Here is a 15,965-nt window from a genome sequence, read left to right as displayed (position 1 = left end):
TCTTAAAATTCGCCAGGAGACATAGCAGTTCACACGAGTAACGAAGGTGAAAGAAGTGTTCATAAACGTGTATTAGACAGAACTTTATAGTCATTGCATAGTACAGGTACAAAGCAACCAAATGCAGTTTAGCATCCACTAGAAGTTCGAGTAGTTGCAATTATGCAAACTGATCAAATTTCTGGGCGGTGTAAAAAAAGGAAATTTGCATAATTTAATTCGCAAGTACACTAAGAGTATATATATGTATTTAACAATATTCATGCCAGATGTGTGTAAGGAACAATGTGTAGAGGATAAAATATATACTTTTAGAATAAATTTACTTTCTATAAACATACATTTAGACACTGCATTTACAGATCGAAACATTGACTTCATTTATTCTCATGCTCAAATCTTGACTTTAAACAATTAAATCACTTAAAACCAGGACAGCATGGATTTGTAAAGTTTTCTCTGATTCAAACTGAATGTAATGAACATTTTTCTTCACTATATACATATTTATATACACACACACAAGGAAAGAGGAGATATAGCATCAGGTTAGCGGCTACCGCTAAGGATTCTGGCAACAAAAATGAGTACACCCTAAAGTGAACATGTCAAAACTGTGTCCAAAGTGTCAATATTTTGTGTGAGCACCACTGTTATGTAGCACTGCCTTAATCCTCCTGGGCATTGAATTCACCAGAGCTGCACAGGTTGTTGCTGGGATCCTCTTCCTCTCATTCATATTGACATCGCGGAGCTGCTGGATGTTAGACACATGGTGCTTCTCCACCTTCTGCTTGAGGATCTTCACAGGTGCTCAGAAGGGTTCAGGTCTGGAGACATACTTGGCTGGTCCTTCAGCTTCCTCAGCAAGGCAGTCTTCATCTTGGTGGTGTGTTTGGGGTCGTTATTATGTGAAACTGCCGTTCAGCCAAGTTTCTGAAGGGACAGAATGTCACAGTACATGTTTCTCTCAATGAATTCCCATCTTAGAAAACCTCTGTATGACCCTGGCCATTTTACTGTAACTCGGTTCCAGTGTCCTGGTCAGAAAAGCTCTTCATTAAAATTGTTACTTTGTTGTGTATGTTTTTGAGGAGAAAAGAAAAAACTAAACTGAGAACCTCAAGCAAGTACACTTTTATAATGAAGGAAATCGAGTAAAGAATTGAGGTTAAACATGATAAAGAATTATATAATTTATCTCCATTCAAAGTCTTACAGTGTAGCGGCTTCATATTGCCCTTCAGTGCCTCATTATATGCGCATATGCACATATTGTGTCATTTGGATTGGGAACCTGCAGCCAATTTACATTAAAGCCATTACATTAAAACCACATTCACAGTATTGTGTAGGTCCACAAAACAACTCCGAGCCCTCAAAGCCCAGACTCCACAAGATCTCTGAAGGTGTGCTCTGGCATCAGAACCTTTTCAAATGTTACCAGCAGATCATTTAAGTCCTGGAAACTGATTAATGGACCGTACTTGGTTTGTCCATCACATCCCACAGATTTACAATCGGATTGAGATTTGGGGAAATTAGAGTTCAGCACCTTGAATTAAATGTGAAGTTCATTAAACATTCCGGATCAATGTTTGTATTGTCTTAAGATGCTTTATTTTGCTGAAAGAGGCACCTGGCATTCCAGAATACTGTTGGAATGAAGAAGTGTAACTGGAACCATGTTTAGGTATGTGTTAGATACAGAAATATCCTTGTTTTTATCCCTTCGCAGATTGTAATCCGGTGTCATGCATTCCTCTAAGATACACACAAGCACCTGGCAATCCACATGATGTCAAATGAAATCTCATTCATCAGACCAGGCCTGACTTCTTCTATCACGCCATGGTCATTTTGAAGCTCAAGTGCCCATTGTAGGTGCTTTTGCTGAAGTCAACGAGGCTTTGCTGAGTGGCTGTGCTCAATCATCCACAAGACTCAAGAGGTGGAAAGAGTCATACAATTTTCTACTCACGCAAAAGTACTGTTACTTTAATGATTTATTTAAGCACAAGTAAATTCACTAGTTCAAAAAGGACAAGGGGCTATAAATCTCTAACTAGTTGTTTTTAATTGGAGCACCTTTACAAATTAAAGTGCAACAACAACAGCACTATTTTAACACTTTTGCACAGGTCTGTTTTGTCCATTTCCATCTTGTGATCTAAAAGTGTAGTATTGCAGAACTTTCAGGGGCACGATTTTTTCCCCCCCTTGCATTATTTGAATTGATTAATTGATTTGTTTGTTTGTTTATTTACCTCGATTTAAAACTTAGTTAAGTACAAAACTTCCGACAAATCATACTTAAGTCATTGTCAAATTGCGGATCATTAAAACCTACTTTGACAATCCGAAGGTACACGAAAACATTACTCAATCGCAGTAACGAGCAAATGTAATTTTTTACTTTTCATCTCTGGAAGTTAGGTACTGCTATCAAAAAAGAATAGCTGTAGTGCAGTCTCTTCCAGTTCATCCAAAAAGGTGATCAGTGGAAATAAGTTCTTCTTTGAATGTACACAGAGGTATCATCATTGCTGGAACTTGACCGAGCCTTTGAGTTTCGGTGAAGGGAAAATCGTAATTCTATAGCGTTGTGCACTTAAAATCTACATTTTGGGGAAGACCAACATATAGATGTCTACAAACTGGTCTATAGACTGTATTGTATGTTCCACCTATCCGAATGCTATTACGGATCTTAAATGCTCTGCAATTACTCAAAGGAAGTGGTTGCTTAGTGGTTAATGATTGAAAGGTTATGAATTTGAATCCCACCACCACCACCAATACCAAGCTGCAATTACTAGGCCTTTGAGCAAAGTTCTTTAACCCTCATCTGCTCAGATTATTGTAAGTTGCTTGGAATGAGGAGGTCTAAGAGGGGATGCCAATATAAATTTCCAGGAAAACAAGTATCGATTTAGGGCTCAAAACAGTCAATCTTTTTTTAGTAAGGTAATTCTTTACAGGGCACTGTGCAACCACCAGTGGTGGGCCATCAGGCCATCTCCTATACTAATCTGAATCACTGACTCGTGCTTTATTATTCTTATGTTGTCTTCATTCATAGATTTTCTCCCAGTTGAGCCGCTGTGAGTGTCTGTTTTTCTATCAGATCTCAGCAGTCACATCACGTGTTGCCAAAGCCAAAGAAATCTACCTTGAAGCCTTTAAAATGAACAGTGCGGACACCTGTAGCTTTAACCAGCGAGATTTCGATTTGGCACCTCCGGGGGTAATAACTACCGCTTTTTCAGTGTGCTAGTCAGAGCTTGCAAACTACATCTGTAGCAAACTGCACAAATATATTGATGTGATTTAACAGTTGTTTTTCATTCCACGATGGCCGACTTGGTCGCAGATATACTTTCAAGAAAAGTTACAAGATGGACTTTTGAGGAAAAAAAGCTGGAAGTTGTGAGGAAAGGTCAGACAGTTCAAAACAGTTCAAAACAGTTAAGCTATTTATAATTCTGCCTTTACTTTCCTGTAGAATGTGCACGAAAACCCACAATTTGCCTTCGTTTTAAACAGGAAAACAGCACAATAAATTAACAAAAATGTCTGAAAAACCCCATGCCATATTATGAGTTTGATACGAATGGATTAGAGATGATGTACGCAGGCAGTCCAGATGTGGCTGCAGTGAAAGGAGACTTGAATTGTGTTCATTAGGTTTCTTGCTTTGGTAATAACATTTATTGCTGCTGTATGTGAAATCTGTCATGAAGCCCTCTGTTATACTGCATTTCTGTATAATATTGATGGTTTCTATTGCTGTGGCATCATAATGATGGCATGAAGAGGTGGATTCAGGTGATTCAGGTAGGACGCAACTGAAGGCCTAGACGTAAAATGCACGGCTCGCCACTGGCGTCCACACACACACACACACACACACACACACACACACACACACACACACACACACACACACACACACACCATTAGGAAACATTTAGTCTAGCCAACCCACACACCAGCATATTCAGTTCAAATAATTCTTATTACGTCCTGGTCTAATTTTACCTCCGGAACCCAAAATACTCAGCCCTTGTTTCCTGTCGAACATCTCTTTATGTTTGTCCATTGTGTGTTACCCGGATCAGGAAGAACGTTATTGCAGGCTAGATTAGCGTCCCAAATTCTGTTTATAATGGCATTTATATTGAAATAACTCTTGAATAATTTGTAAAGATTGCTTTATTTTGTATTATCTTTAGAGATCTATGAAAGTAGCACAATCTAGCAGCAAGCTAATTAGTGCAGAAACATTAGGAGCACAACGCAGCCTATGTAGGCAGCCTACATAGGGAACTAGGGGGCGTTTGGACTTCTGTTTATCAGGTAAATGCCTGTCATAGCGTTTCAATTAGGGTTTGGGGGTTTTGTGTAAAAAAAAAATCATGACGCTTTATTTCTGACAGTTTGGAAGCGATATTTACATTATGTCGGAGTCTGGACACAGCCAGCCCGGGATGTACGGACAAGGACGGAGGAGACGCAGGCGGAGAGACAGGGAGCCTGGACCACCTGGACAGAATCTCTCCGGACCGAGTCGTGATCGAGACTACGGGCCTCGAGAGCGCAGGGTAGGTTTATTGTACCTGCTTCCTAATGCATTACATTAGGAAAACAATGTATTTTATATTCTCGATTCTTCATAGTAGCTCCCATTTGTTTTAACCACACGCCCTTATCAGCCCCATGAGGTAGTCAGTCCCCTAAAATAGTTTTCCAACAATCTTGAGGAGTTCCCTGCTGTTGAGTGCTTGTTGGCTGCTTTTCCTTCACTCTCATTAAGTCTAGTTCATTCCAACTCGCCTCAAATGGATTTAGATCGGGTAAATGTAAAGGTCAGGTCATCTGATGCAGTACTCCATCACTCTCCATCACAGACAAATAGCTCTTACATAACCTAGTGGTCTGTTTGGGGTCATTGTCTTGTTCCAAAACGAACAAATGCAAAACAGGTGGGATGGCATGTCGCTGCAAAATGTTGTGGTAGCCATGCTGGTTATGTTTGCCCTCAATTTTGACAAAATCGTTTAACAGTTTAATCAGCAAAGCACCTCCACACCATCACACCTCACCACACCTGTATGATTCACAGTGGGAACCACACGTTCAGGAACCGTCCCTTTACCCTCTGAATGTCTTAAGACAACGTGGAATCAAAAATCTTACATTTGGACTCATCAGACCAAGGACAGTTTTCCACTGATCTAATGTCCGTCTCTTGTGTTTCTTGGGTCAAGCAAGTCTCCTCTGCTTGTTGTGATTCTGAAGTATTGGTTTCTTTGCTGCAATTGGACCATGAAAGCCTGACTTGCGCAGTCTCCTCTTCCGAACAATGGATGTTAAAATATGTCTGCCACTTGAACTCCGAGAAGCATTTATGCAAATGGATTATCCTCTGCAGCAGAGGTAGCTCTTGGTTTTCCTTGCTTGCTACAGTCCACACGAGAACCTAGTTCTTCATAGCGTTTAATGGTCTTTGGAGACCACACTTGGATACGTTTAAAGTTCTTGAGACCTGACTGATTTTCATTTCTTGAAGTAATGATGGACTGCCTTTTCTCTTTAATGAACTGAGTTTTACTTGCTATAATATGGATTTGTACAGATGTTGTAGTAGCACTAGTGGGTAGGGGGGTGCGCTATTGACAAAAAATTTCTCAAGGTTTGTTCCTTAAGGACTACCATGGACTGCTGACTCATGAAGCCATTTTTTAAAACTGTGCATCATCTTTGAGTCAAATTCGTACATTTAATCAGTGAATTAGAATAATACGACATTTTGTTACCAAGCAAATAAAATCAGTATCCACAAAATTCCATCTTTGCAGTGCAGTGGAAAGATACTTGAAATATGAAATTCAAATCCCCCCACAAGTCACTGTTAATAAGTGAGTCGTTGCGATTCAATGATTCACCCTCTTAAACGATTCTGTTCAATTGCAACGACTCACTGACTCACTTTTGCTCAGAGACACAAAAGAGTGCCGTGGCTTTGTTTGGAATTATTTTTGTTGGCGAAATATAGCAAAATCAGGCAATGTGGTGTTTTTAAAATGCAAGTCTCGATATACATTTCTTGTGTATTAAACTGTTTTATGCAATTAATATCACATTTGTAATCATGCTGATTTTGAAAACCATTCTGGGTGTCTACCTCGTGAATATGATGAGAGAATGATATGAGCGGGCCAAGTTGTCATTAATGGTTAATGTAGCTACTTTGGAAATAAATATATAATGTTTTATTTTGTTCATTACGTAATTCCTTACGCCTCAGTTTGAATGCCTTCAGTATTAATGTACGATGTCGAAAAATAAAACAAATAGGAAAAAACTCTTGAGAAGGTGTGTTAAAACTTTTAAATGGTACCGTAAGAGAGAAGTTCGCTTCAGCTTGAGGTCATGAACAGATGGCAGGACATTCTCCTACCGGATTTTTTTGGTTAAAAGCAGAATTCATGGTTCCATTTATCACAGCACGTCTTCCAGGTCCTGAAGCAGCAAAACAGCCCCAGACCATCACACTACCACCACCATATTTTACTGTTGGTGTGATGTTCTTTTTCTAAAATGCAGTGTTACTTTTACGCCAGACGTAATGGGGGACACACACCTTCCAAAAAGTAAAACACTGACCTTAACAGAGGCAAGTGAGGCCTGCAGTTCTTTGGATGTTGTTGTGGGGTCTTTTGTGATCTCTTGGATGAGTCGTTGCTGTGCTTTTGGGGGCTTTTGTTTTTGCCATTTGTGAATAATGGCTCTCACTGTGGTTCACTGGAGTCCCAAAACTTTAGAAATGGCTTTATAACCTTTTCCAGACTGATAGATCTCAATTACTTTCCTTCTCATTTGTTTCTGAATTTCTTTGGATCTCAGCATGATGTGTAGCTTTTGAGGATCTTTAGGTCTACTTCACTTTGTCAGGCAGGTCCAATTTCTTGATTGTGAACAGGTGTAGCAGTAATCAGGTCTGGGTGTGGCGAGAAATTCAACTCAGGTGTGATAAACCACAGTTTTATCAGGGGGGCAAACACTTTTTCACACGGGGCCATGTAGTTTTGGATTTTGTTTTCCCTCAATAATAAAAACCTTCATTTAAAAACTGCATGTTGTTTTCACGTGTGTCCTCTTTTACTCATATTTAAATTAGTTTGATGATCTGAAACATTAAAATGTGACAAACATGCAAAAGAATAAGAAATCACAACACTGTTTATGATTATATATAATTCATATTTTATAACTGAAGAAATTAATGCAAGGAGGTGTTTTTATTTATTTATTTTTTATTTGTTTTGTGTACATGGTGTGTTTAGGATGGGAGCGAAGAACCATCCGGTCCACTTCTCCAGAAAACACCTATCATTCTGGCCAAACCACCAGGAGAAAGGGTGAGTCTGTAGGGAACCTGCAGATGATTTCAGAACTACCATTGCTAATGCAGTACCCTGTTCCAGTTATTAACATGTTTGTGGATGGTTGAGGAAACCCGCTCGAACATGAGCACAAGATCCAACCATGGGCACAAAACAAAATGAAAGAGACTATGATGAAGTGCCCCTGGAGCAGGGAGGGTTGAGGGTCGTGCTCAAGGGCCCACCAGTGGGAGCTTTTTAGTGCTGAGGCTTGAACCCCCTAACCTTCTGATCAGTTACCCAAAGCCTTAACCCCCCATCCAACCCCCACCAGTATGGTGGTGATGCCCAGAATGCCAACAATGTAATGATGTAACATTGCAGAAGGCACATCATTAGGATCTGGATTTAGGATTTTTAGGCTCGGTCTTTCTTGATAGTGATTTTTCTCTTTTGTTGATGAACCTGTGCTCTTTCAGGCAAAACCAAACGCCACAGTCGGCGGTAACCCCTTAGACAAACCGATCATGCTGATAAAATCCAGAGAAGAAGGATGTAAAACGGGCGCCATACCGGATGCTGCTCCTCCCGTTTCTGGCTCTGGAGCAGCAAAGCTGGAGCGAGAGGGCCAACGTCCAACACAGCCTGTGTATCAGATCCAGAACCGCGGAATGGCTTCGGCTGCGTCCACCTGCGCTGTCGATCGTGAGTTGTCCTCGCGTCTTTTGTCATTGTTCTCGAAAGGGCTTCTTGCTCTCCGCTCGCCCATCAGCATATATCTTTTTTCATATTAATAATTGCCTTTGTTTTACTTACGCCAGCTGTGATCGGTCAGACGAAGCTCCTCCCCCCCGAGAAAATGAAGCACAGCATTAAACTGGTGGACGACCAGATGAATTGGTGCGACAGCGCTATAGAGGTAAGGGGGTCTGTTGTGGCTGGTTTTGCTTTAAATAAGGTCTGAAACCTAAATTGCAACTGAACCAACCTGAACAATGTGGAGCAGATCTGCTGAGAAGAATCGGCAAAAAAAAAACTTAACCACGTGAGGGGGTTGAATACTTACGCACACAAGATATTGGCTTTTCACCAACAACAACCCCCCCACCACCACCAAATAAACTGTTACCTTACAATCCTTAGTTACAGTTTAAAAAAATAATAATCTGTGTCTGTATATAACCTCATTGTTGCTGGGTGTGTCTCTCCGTGGCTTAGTATCTACGTGACCAGACCGACATGCTGGTTGTGGGAGTCATTGGGCACCAGGGAATGGGAAAGTCCACCATCATGTCTTTCCTCTCAGCCAACATGCCTGAAGAAGACCAAAGGTAATAATAAACCATGTGTGTATTACATACTGTTTGACTTGTGTTGCTGGGAAAACAATATTCCTATGTGCTTTTATATAATAATAATTGCAAAAAGCAAAAAAAAAAAAATTTTTGACAATTGTTTCATGATTGACTACTACTACTTACAAACTATGTAGCTATTAATAATACTTAAATGAGCTTGATAGAAGGTTGAAAAATGGTCAATTCTGAAGGACAGAATAATCATTCCCCTTTCAATGCAATTTAACAGTGAACATTGTCCCAAAGCAGCTCTCCAAAAATAAATAGATTACAAATATAAATGTCAGGGTGATAATTTAGTCCCTGAGGGAGCCAGTGGTGACAGTGGTGAGGGAAAACTCCCTGAGATGGTATGTGGAAGAAACCTTGAGAGGAACCACACTCAAAGGGAGTCCTCGTCCTAATCTGAATGAAACGGAATGTCCATTTATTATAGTTCATTCATTACAGTTCCATGATTGTTGAGGTTATCAACTGTTCATTGATTCAGCTCTTTGATCTCACCCATGGTGGTGGAGAGGTTTAGATGGAAGAGGTTGATTCTGTGCCTGACGTCTTTTATACACATCTCGAGTTGATGTTAGGAGTTCTTTCCTAAAGGGACACGACTAATTTGGGGGTGTGCGATTTTCCCTCTGTTCAGATATACCTACCACAAAGATTCTAGATTGTTCATTTCTTTGTAAAGGGTTGGAAATGTTCAAAATCAGCAGGGGCTCAAATAACCATTTCCACCACTGTATATTACAAGGTTGCAGCCTGTTTGCTTATAATGTGTACAGTGTTGGTCTATTTGCCCCCCAACCTTTTTTGCGCCACGGCTTTAAGTTGTGGCGGATAAATACATCAAAATAAAATGATACGACCAGCATAAACACTGGTATTTTCTAAATATAATAATAAACGCGACTCCACTGTGTTGTTTTTTTGTTCATTTTGCTCGCTTGGGGGTTTCAGTTTAGCGGTAATGTATTATGTGTTAGCGGAAGGAGCAGCCCTCTTAAGAAGGTAGAGGATGGAGGTAAGACATGTGACCAAGGCATCATGACATGCATCAAGAGTGAGTCATAGACAGATGTGGCAGTGAGAATCCGGTAATTTTCCGAAATAAAACCGTTCAGAATCAGATAATAAATAAAACGGAAATAATGTAAGTTACGTATTCTTTCTGTGTGGCCCGGTACCAACTGACCCACGGACCGGTTCTGGTACCACTGTATTAGTATTATAAGTCCTATGTGTCCCTTCAACTCTTCTCCTCATCAGTGCACTGATCTTTTCTCAACCAAGAACTTGATCATTATCAGTTGTGTAATGATGTAATCGGTGTCTTGTGCTGCACAGGGCGTATGTGTTCAGGGCCCAGACGCAGGAGATCAAGGAGAGAGGAGGCAACCAGACGAGTGGAATCGACTTCTATATTACACAAGAGAGAGTGATCTTCCTGGACACCCAGGTTAATCTTGACTTTGTTTCACGTGGTTGGTATCGATTGTCCTTCGCTGAGACTAAAAGTATCATTTGCTGTGTTTTGTTTTTAATCAAAAGTCAGTCCGACTTGGAAATCCATTGTTTCTACTACTCATTTGAGTGGCTTTTTCCGTGTTGCATTCATATCTGGTTAGAACACACGTTTCAAAACCCATGTACAGGTGAAACCCCGCGTCCCCTTTCGTAAACACATCCAGTTCAACACAGGAAATGCAGTCACGTTAATTCGCGAGCAGCGAAACACTAAAATATGCCAGGCGGAAGCAACTCCTGGACTGAAAGATGGGCGGAATGTCATATTTATCAATTTTGTTTTTGTCCTGAGAGCTGATGTCCCAAATGAGTTGTGAAGATCCTGCTGCAAACCATCTTGTGTACTGCCATTTGAAGTTTTATGATGACCAGAATGAATCAATATTTTATTTCTACAACTACTACACCCATGGGCCACTTTAATAGTATTCATGCACTTTTTTTAGAGCTGTCAGCCAATCGTTTTGCGGAAAATGACGCAGATACGTGTTCATTCTCACTATAGCTTTAGCTGCTGGTCTTCACTGTCAAATGGAAACCGTTGTGGTCTTTTGCTGCTGTAGTCATCCTTTTTCGTTATAGTTGTGGAGTTATGTGCGTTACCATAGACTTCCTGTCAGGTCGGACGTGACTCAGTCTCCTCTTTTTGTCTCATCAGCATCAACATTTTTGCCTGCAGAACTTAAACACAACGTTTAGGCACCAAAATTATGCCACAGTCACACACACTTTTCCCCAATTCTGATGTTTGATGTGCATGATTGTATACACTGTGCTGCTGCCACATGATTGGTTGATTGGATAATTGCATGAAAGTGTCAAGGGCTTGTGTTATTGACATTTAATGTCTCTCCCCTCCCCTTTTTTTTTTTTCCCCACAGCCAATTTTAAGCCCTTCTATTTTGGACCATCTCATCAATAATGACCGCAAGTTGCCACCAGAGTATAACCTGCCACACACCTATGTGGAGATGCAGGTCAGTCTGGAAAAAACTAGAAAGTACTAACTAGATTTCATTAATGATGATAAAAATGTGCAAAGAAAAAAAAGAAAACGGGCCTAAAACCGATCCATCAACTTGATTCATTTTTGATATGGACAAAAGTTTGTGGACACCTGGCCATAAGATTTATAGGTGCTTTTAGAACATCCTATTCCACATTAAGTCCTTATTCGCTCTTATAATAACCTCCACTTTTCTGTGAAGATGTTCCACTAGATTTAGGAGATTTGTGATCATTCCGCCACAAGGGTGTTGGTAAAGTCAGGTACTGATGTAGATGATGTAAGGAAGCCTGGGGTGCAGTCAGCGTTCCAGTTCATCCCAAAGGTTGAGATCAGAGCTCTATAGCAAGAAATCAGTCATGCTGGAACAGGTTTTGGTCTCCTAGTTCAAGTGAATGGACAATTTGATGTTGTAGCATCCAACCACACCCGCTATAATTGTGTGCCTCCAACTTTGTGATAACAGTTTGGGGAAGAACCACATATGGCTGGAGAAGTCAGGTGTCCCAATACTTTTGTCCGTATAGTGCATTAAATGTCAAAAGTAACTCCTTTTGTCCCCTGGTATGTTTTTAGTCTCTACAGATTGCGGCTTTTCTTTTCACCGTGTGCCACGTTGTAATTGTGGTTCAGGACTGGTTCACAGACATCAACCTCTACAGGTAAAACATTTTTTCTTTTATTTAGGACATTTTTGGGTACGTAACGGTTCAAATATATATTAAAAATAGTAACTGATGTCTAATATATAATCCAATAACTAGCTTTCTAAAAAAAATTTCCACTGCTGTTCATATAAACATTCATTGGTGAATTATTCTCAGAGCTGAGAGCTTTTTGGGATTGGTTATTAGAGTATATCACATAGGGAACACCATTAACAATAATGAAAAAAAAAAGCTATCCGTCGTCTTCTGTTGCTAAACAGATTTTTACAAACCGCTGAGATGCTGAAGCCTTCGACTCCATCTGCCAGCCACGACAGTGTTGGATCATCAGGACCGGATGATGGATCAGAATACTATCCTCACCTCAGTAAGCCTAGTTCTACTGAGATCACTTGAACATTAGCTTTCTGCTTGTGTTATCAGATGTGTATGTGCACAAGAATTTACAAACATCTGTCAAAGGTTTGGAAAGACTAAGACATTTATTTTTTGAGACAAATAAATGTTCCTTGTATATGCAACAGCTGCTTCTTTCGGCTGCTTCCATTAGGGGTCACCACAGTGGATCATCCGTCTCCATACCCCTCTGTCAGTAAGAGTAAGACAGAGTACATGTGTGTGAATGAGAGGGAGGGCAGTGGAGTGGTACGGTTGCAGGGAGAAGAGGTGGAGAAGGTGATGAGTTCAGGTACCTGGGGTCAACAGTGCAAAGTAATGGAGAGTGTGTTAGAGAAGTGAAGAAAAGAGTGCAGGCAGGGTGGCGTGGGTGCAGAAGAGTGATAGCAGGAGTGATTAGTTATAGAAGGATATCTGTAAGACTGAAAGGGAAGGTTTATAGGACTGTGGTGAGACCTGCGATGTTGTATGATTTAGAGACAGTGGCATTGAGTAAAAGACAGGAGGTGGAGCTGGAGGTAGCAGAGCTGAAGATGTTGAGGTTTTCGTTGGGAGTGACGACGATGGACAGGATTAGAAATGAGTTTATTAGAGGTACAGCGCATGTAGGACGTTTTAGAGACACGGTGAGGGAAGTGAGATTGAGATGTGCAGAGGAGGGACATGGGGTATATCGGTAGGAGAATGCTGGGAATGAAGCCACCAGGAAGGAGGAGGTTCATGGATGTGGTGAGGGAAGACATGCACGTAGTTGGTTTGAAAGAGGCAGATGTAGAGGACATGGGGGTATGGAGACGGATGATCCACTGTGGAGACCCTTTATGGGAGAAGCTGAAAGAAGTAGTAGTAGTTGTATAAAACGAGCCGCCGCAGCACAACATTATAACCAGTGTTTTCTTGCAAGTTTGCGTTTCGGGTATCCACATGGATCAAAAAGTGTAGTGTGAGCACGGCTTTGGAGTACTGCTTGTATTATTGTGCAGAAAACAACAGCTTAAACACTGTAAAACCCTACAGATACAGATATTCAAGGCGTACCTATCAACCTGCAATTGACGTGACCGTGCTTTTATAGTTTTCTTGCAGAACAAAGCGAGGAGGGAGGACTTTTGTCCGCGAAACCTGAAAGATATGCACATGGTTGTAGACAAACTGATGGCCCATTCCCACCTGAAATATAAAGGTTCGTCCTGGCCATTATCCGATTTTCACTTTAACTTTTACATTAAGTTTTATTAAGGTTGAATTTCGCATGTTATTGAAACTGTACTGCCCCTGTGTATGGCACATATGAAATACACTTATCAGGCATTACATAATGACCACCTGCTTAATATTGTGTTGGTCCCCCTTTCGCTCCTAAAACAGTCCTGACCCTTTGAGCATCAACAGCATTAACTTCTTCAGCAATTTGAGGTACAGTATCATTCAGCCGCCCATGACCTGTCGCCGGTTCACCACTGTTCCGTCCTTGGACCACTTTCGATAGATACTGAGCACGGCAGACCGGAAACATCCCAAAAGAGCCGCAGTTTTGGAGATGCTCAGACCCATACGTCTAGCCATCACAATCTGGCTTTAGTTTTTCATGCTTCTAACACCATGATGAAGAAATCATCAGTGTTCTTTACTTCACTGGTCATAATGTTACAATGTTATGCCTGGTCGGTGTATGCTTTATTATTATTATTATTATTATTAGCAGCAGCAGTAGTAGTAGATAATAAATGTGCTGATGCTGTGTTCTTGCTTTTTAGGTATGCTGTCCATGTTAGACTGTAATATATTCCCTGGACTGGATCGGGCCTACCTTGAAAATGAAGTGAATCTCTTCCTTTTGCCGATTTTAGAGAACGATGGAGATGAAGCGTTGACAAGAGCAGGTCTGAGAAATTCTCATTTATTTATTTGTTTTTTTGGGAGACATGTTGTAGAATATGGCTGGATATACAGTGAAAGCAGAAATATTATTATACAAAGTTTTCCCATGAGGATTTTCCCAACTTTAAATCAGCTTTGTACGAAAATGTGCTGAACGGCATGTGGGGGAAAAAAAAGCGGCTAGCTGATGAGCGCGTGTTGTGTTCGTGTGCCAGGATCTGGGTCTGTTCCTCTTTTCTCTCTGCTGCCTGGCTACAAAGGCCACCCGAGCTTTTCTTCACTGGTGTCCAAACTGCGTAGCCAAGTCCTGGCCATGTCCCGCAATCAGCTCTCCCACACCATCCTCACTGAGAAGAACTGGTAAGTTTGAGTTTGAGGATCAAACAATAAACACGAGTAAAAAAATCTAGGTTTCGGTTGTGACAGGATTTGTGACTACCAATGGAAATTTAAAATCATTACTGATCTTTTTGACAAGTACGCTATGTGGACAAAAGTTTGTGGACACCCGACCATAAATTTTGGTATGTGCTTTTTGAACATCCGTTTCCACATCCCCAGTTGCTGTTATATTAACCTCCACTCTTCTGGGAAGATGTTCCACTAGCTGTTGGAAATAAAGGAGATTTGTGGTCATTCAGCCACAAGGCCGTTAGTAAAGTCAGTTACTGATGTACAGTGAGGAGGCCTGGGGGTGCAGTCAGCGTTCAAATTCATCTTAAGGTTATGGCCAGAGCTCTATATTAGGAGTTCTTCCACTCTAACCCATTTGCGCACAGGGGCATTGCCATGCTGGAACAGCTTCGGGTCTCTTAGTTTAAGTAAATTGAAAATGTAATGCTTTCACGTCTAGAGAAGTCCTATACAATTGTGTACGTTGTGGTAATAGTTTGGGAAAGAACCATGTATGGCTAGAAATGTCCGGTGTCCCAATACTTTTGTCCATATACCGTGAAGAAACATGATCATCAGTAATCTTATCTGTGGTTTAATGTCTGATAAAGTGGACTGTATGGCTGATTTTATGTGTCGCTTCGTTGTACCTGCTCAGGTTCCACTACGCTGCAAGAATTTGGGATGGAGTAAAGAAGTCCTCTGCACTTTCCGAATACAGCCGCTTGCTGTCGTAAACCAGACGAGACCCACGTCTGGAAACGGCACGCAAAGTGAAGCCTGTTCGACTAGAACAGGGATGAGTCTTCGCTGGGACACTTACTTGTCAGACACCAGCTACTGGCAGTGTTGTAGCTTAAACAGGAAAAGACAGCAAGCTCGCTTGCGAACGTTGACGGATCTTCTACCAAGTCTCTGAATGTGGATCTGACCCCAGATCTCTGGCCTGCATCTGAGATTTAGGAAAAAGAGCTGACTTCGCAACAAAAAGACTTTAGTGATCGTATCGGACACAAATCGTTCGTATACAGAAACTCTGGGCAGGCAGAATCTCAAGGTCAGGATCAGACTGAAGCTGTGAGGTGGCACTGCTTCCTACTGTGCCACCTATTAATTTGCTATCAGATGAAAAAGTTGCAAGATGCATCTGTGTGGAAGAACGACTTATGTTTAATAAAAAAAATTAAATTCCGTTTGTTTTTGAATGCCGCTTTTCAATTCATGTTAATTCGTATAGCGCTTTTTAACAATGGATTTCTCAATGCAGACGTACAGAGACAAAGCGGTAATAAAGAATGTATGAGTTGGTCCCTAATAGGCGAGAGAAGTGAAAGAAAGAAATTAGAAAGAA

The 15,965-nt window shown here is 41.0% G+C and overlaps 1 protein-coding gene across 1 annotated transcript; it reads left to right on the top strand.

The window, feature by feature from the left end:
* The first annotated feature begins 4,089 nt into the window (after window positions 1-4,089).
* On the top strand, window positions 4,090-15,806 carry smg9 (SMG9 nonsense mediated mRNA decay factor). The gene is made up of 14 exons (XM_046848237.1): window positions 4,090-4,359; window positions 4,440-4,604; window positions 7,350-7,424; window positions 7,868-8,093; window positions 8,210-8,307; window positions 8,607-8,719; window positions 10,091-10,202; window positions 11,152-11,247; window positions 11,853-11,938; window positions 12,205-12,311; window positions 13,416-13,523; window positions 14,098-14,223; window positions 14,437-14,581; window positions 15,273-15,806. The coding sequence occupies exons 2-14, from the start codon at window positions 4,461-4,463 to the stop codon at window positions 15,349-15,351; spliced, it is 1,515 nt and encodes a 504-aa protein (XP_046704193.1). The 5' UTR covers window positions 4,090-4,359; window positions 4,440-4,460; the 3' UTR covers window positions 15,352-15,806.
* The last annotated feature ends 159 nt before the right edge of the window (window positions 15,807-15,965 follow it).

The sequence above is a fragment of the Silurus meridionalis genome, chromosome 4 (assembly GCF_014805685.1).
Source record: "Silurus meridionalis isolate SWU-2019-XX chromosome 4, ASM1480568v1, whole genome shotgun sequence".
Lineage (NCBI taxonomy): Eukaryota > Metazoa > Chordata > Actinopteri > Siluriformes > Siluridae > Silurus > Silurus meridionalis.
The sequence above is the reverse complement of the archived record's forward strand: the minus strand, read 5'-3'. Positions and strand labels throughout refer to the sequence as shown.

What these genes read in the sequence shown, in the direction of transcription:
- smg9 (XM_046848237.1), top strand. Translation starts at nt 4,461, where the DNA reads ATGTCGGAGTCTGGACACAGCCAGCCCGGGATGTACGGACAAGGACGG. An exon ending in GTCCACCTGCGCTGTCGATC is followed by an intron (nt 8,094 to 8,209) that starts GTGAGTTGTCCT and finishes TACTTACGCCAG; the next exon opens with CTGTGATCGGTCAGACGAAG. An exon ending in ACACCTATGTGGAGATGCAG is followed by an intron (nt 11,248 to 11,852) that starts GTCAGTCTGGAA and finishes GTATGTTTTTAG; the next exon opens with TCTCTACAGATTGCGGCTTT.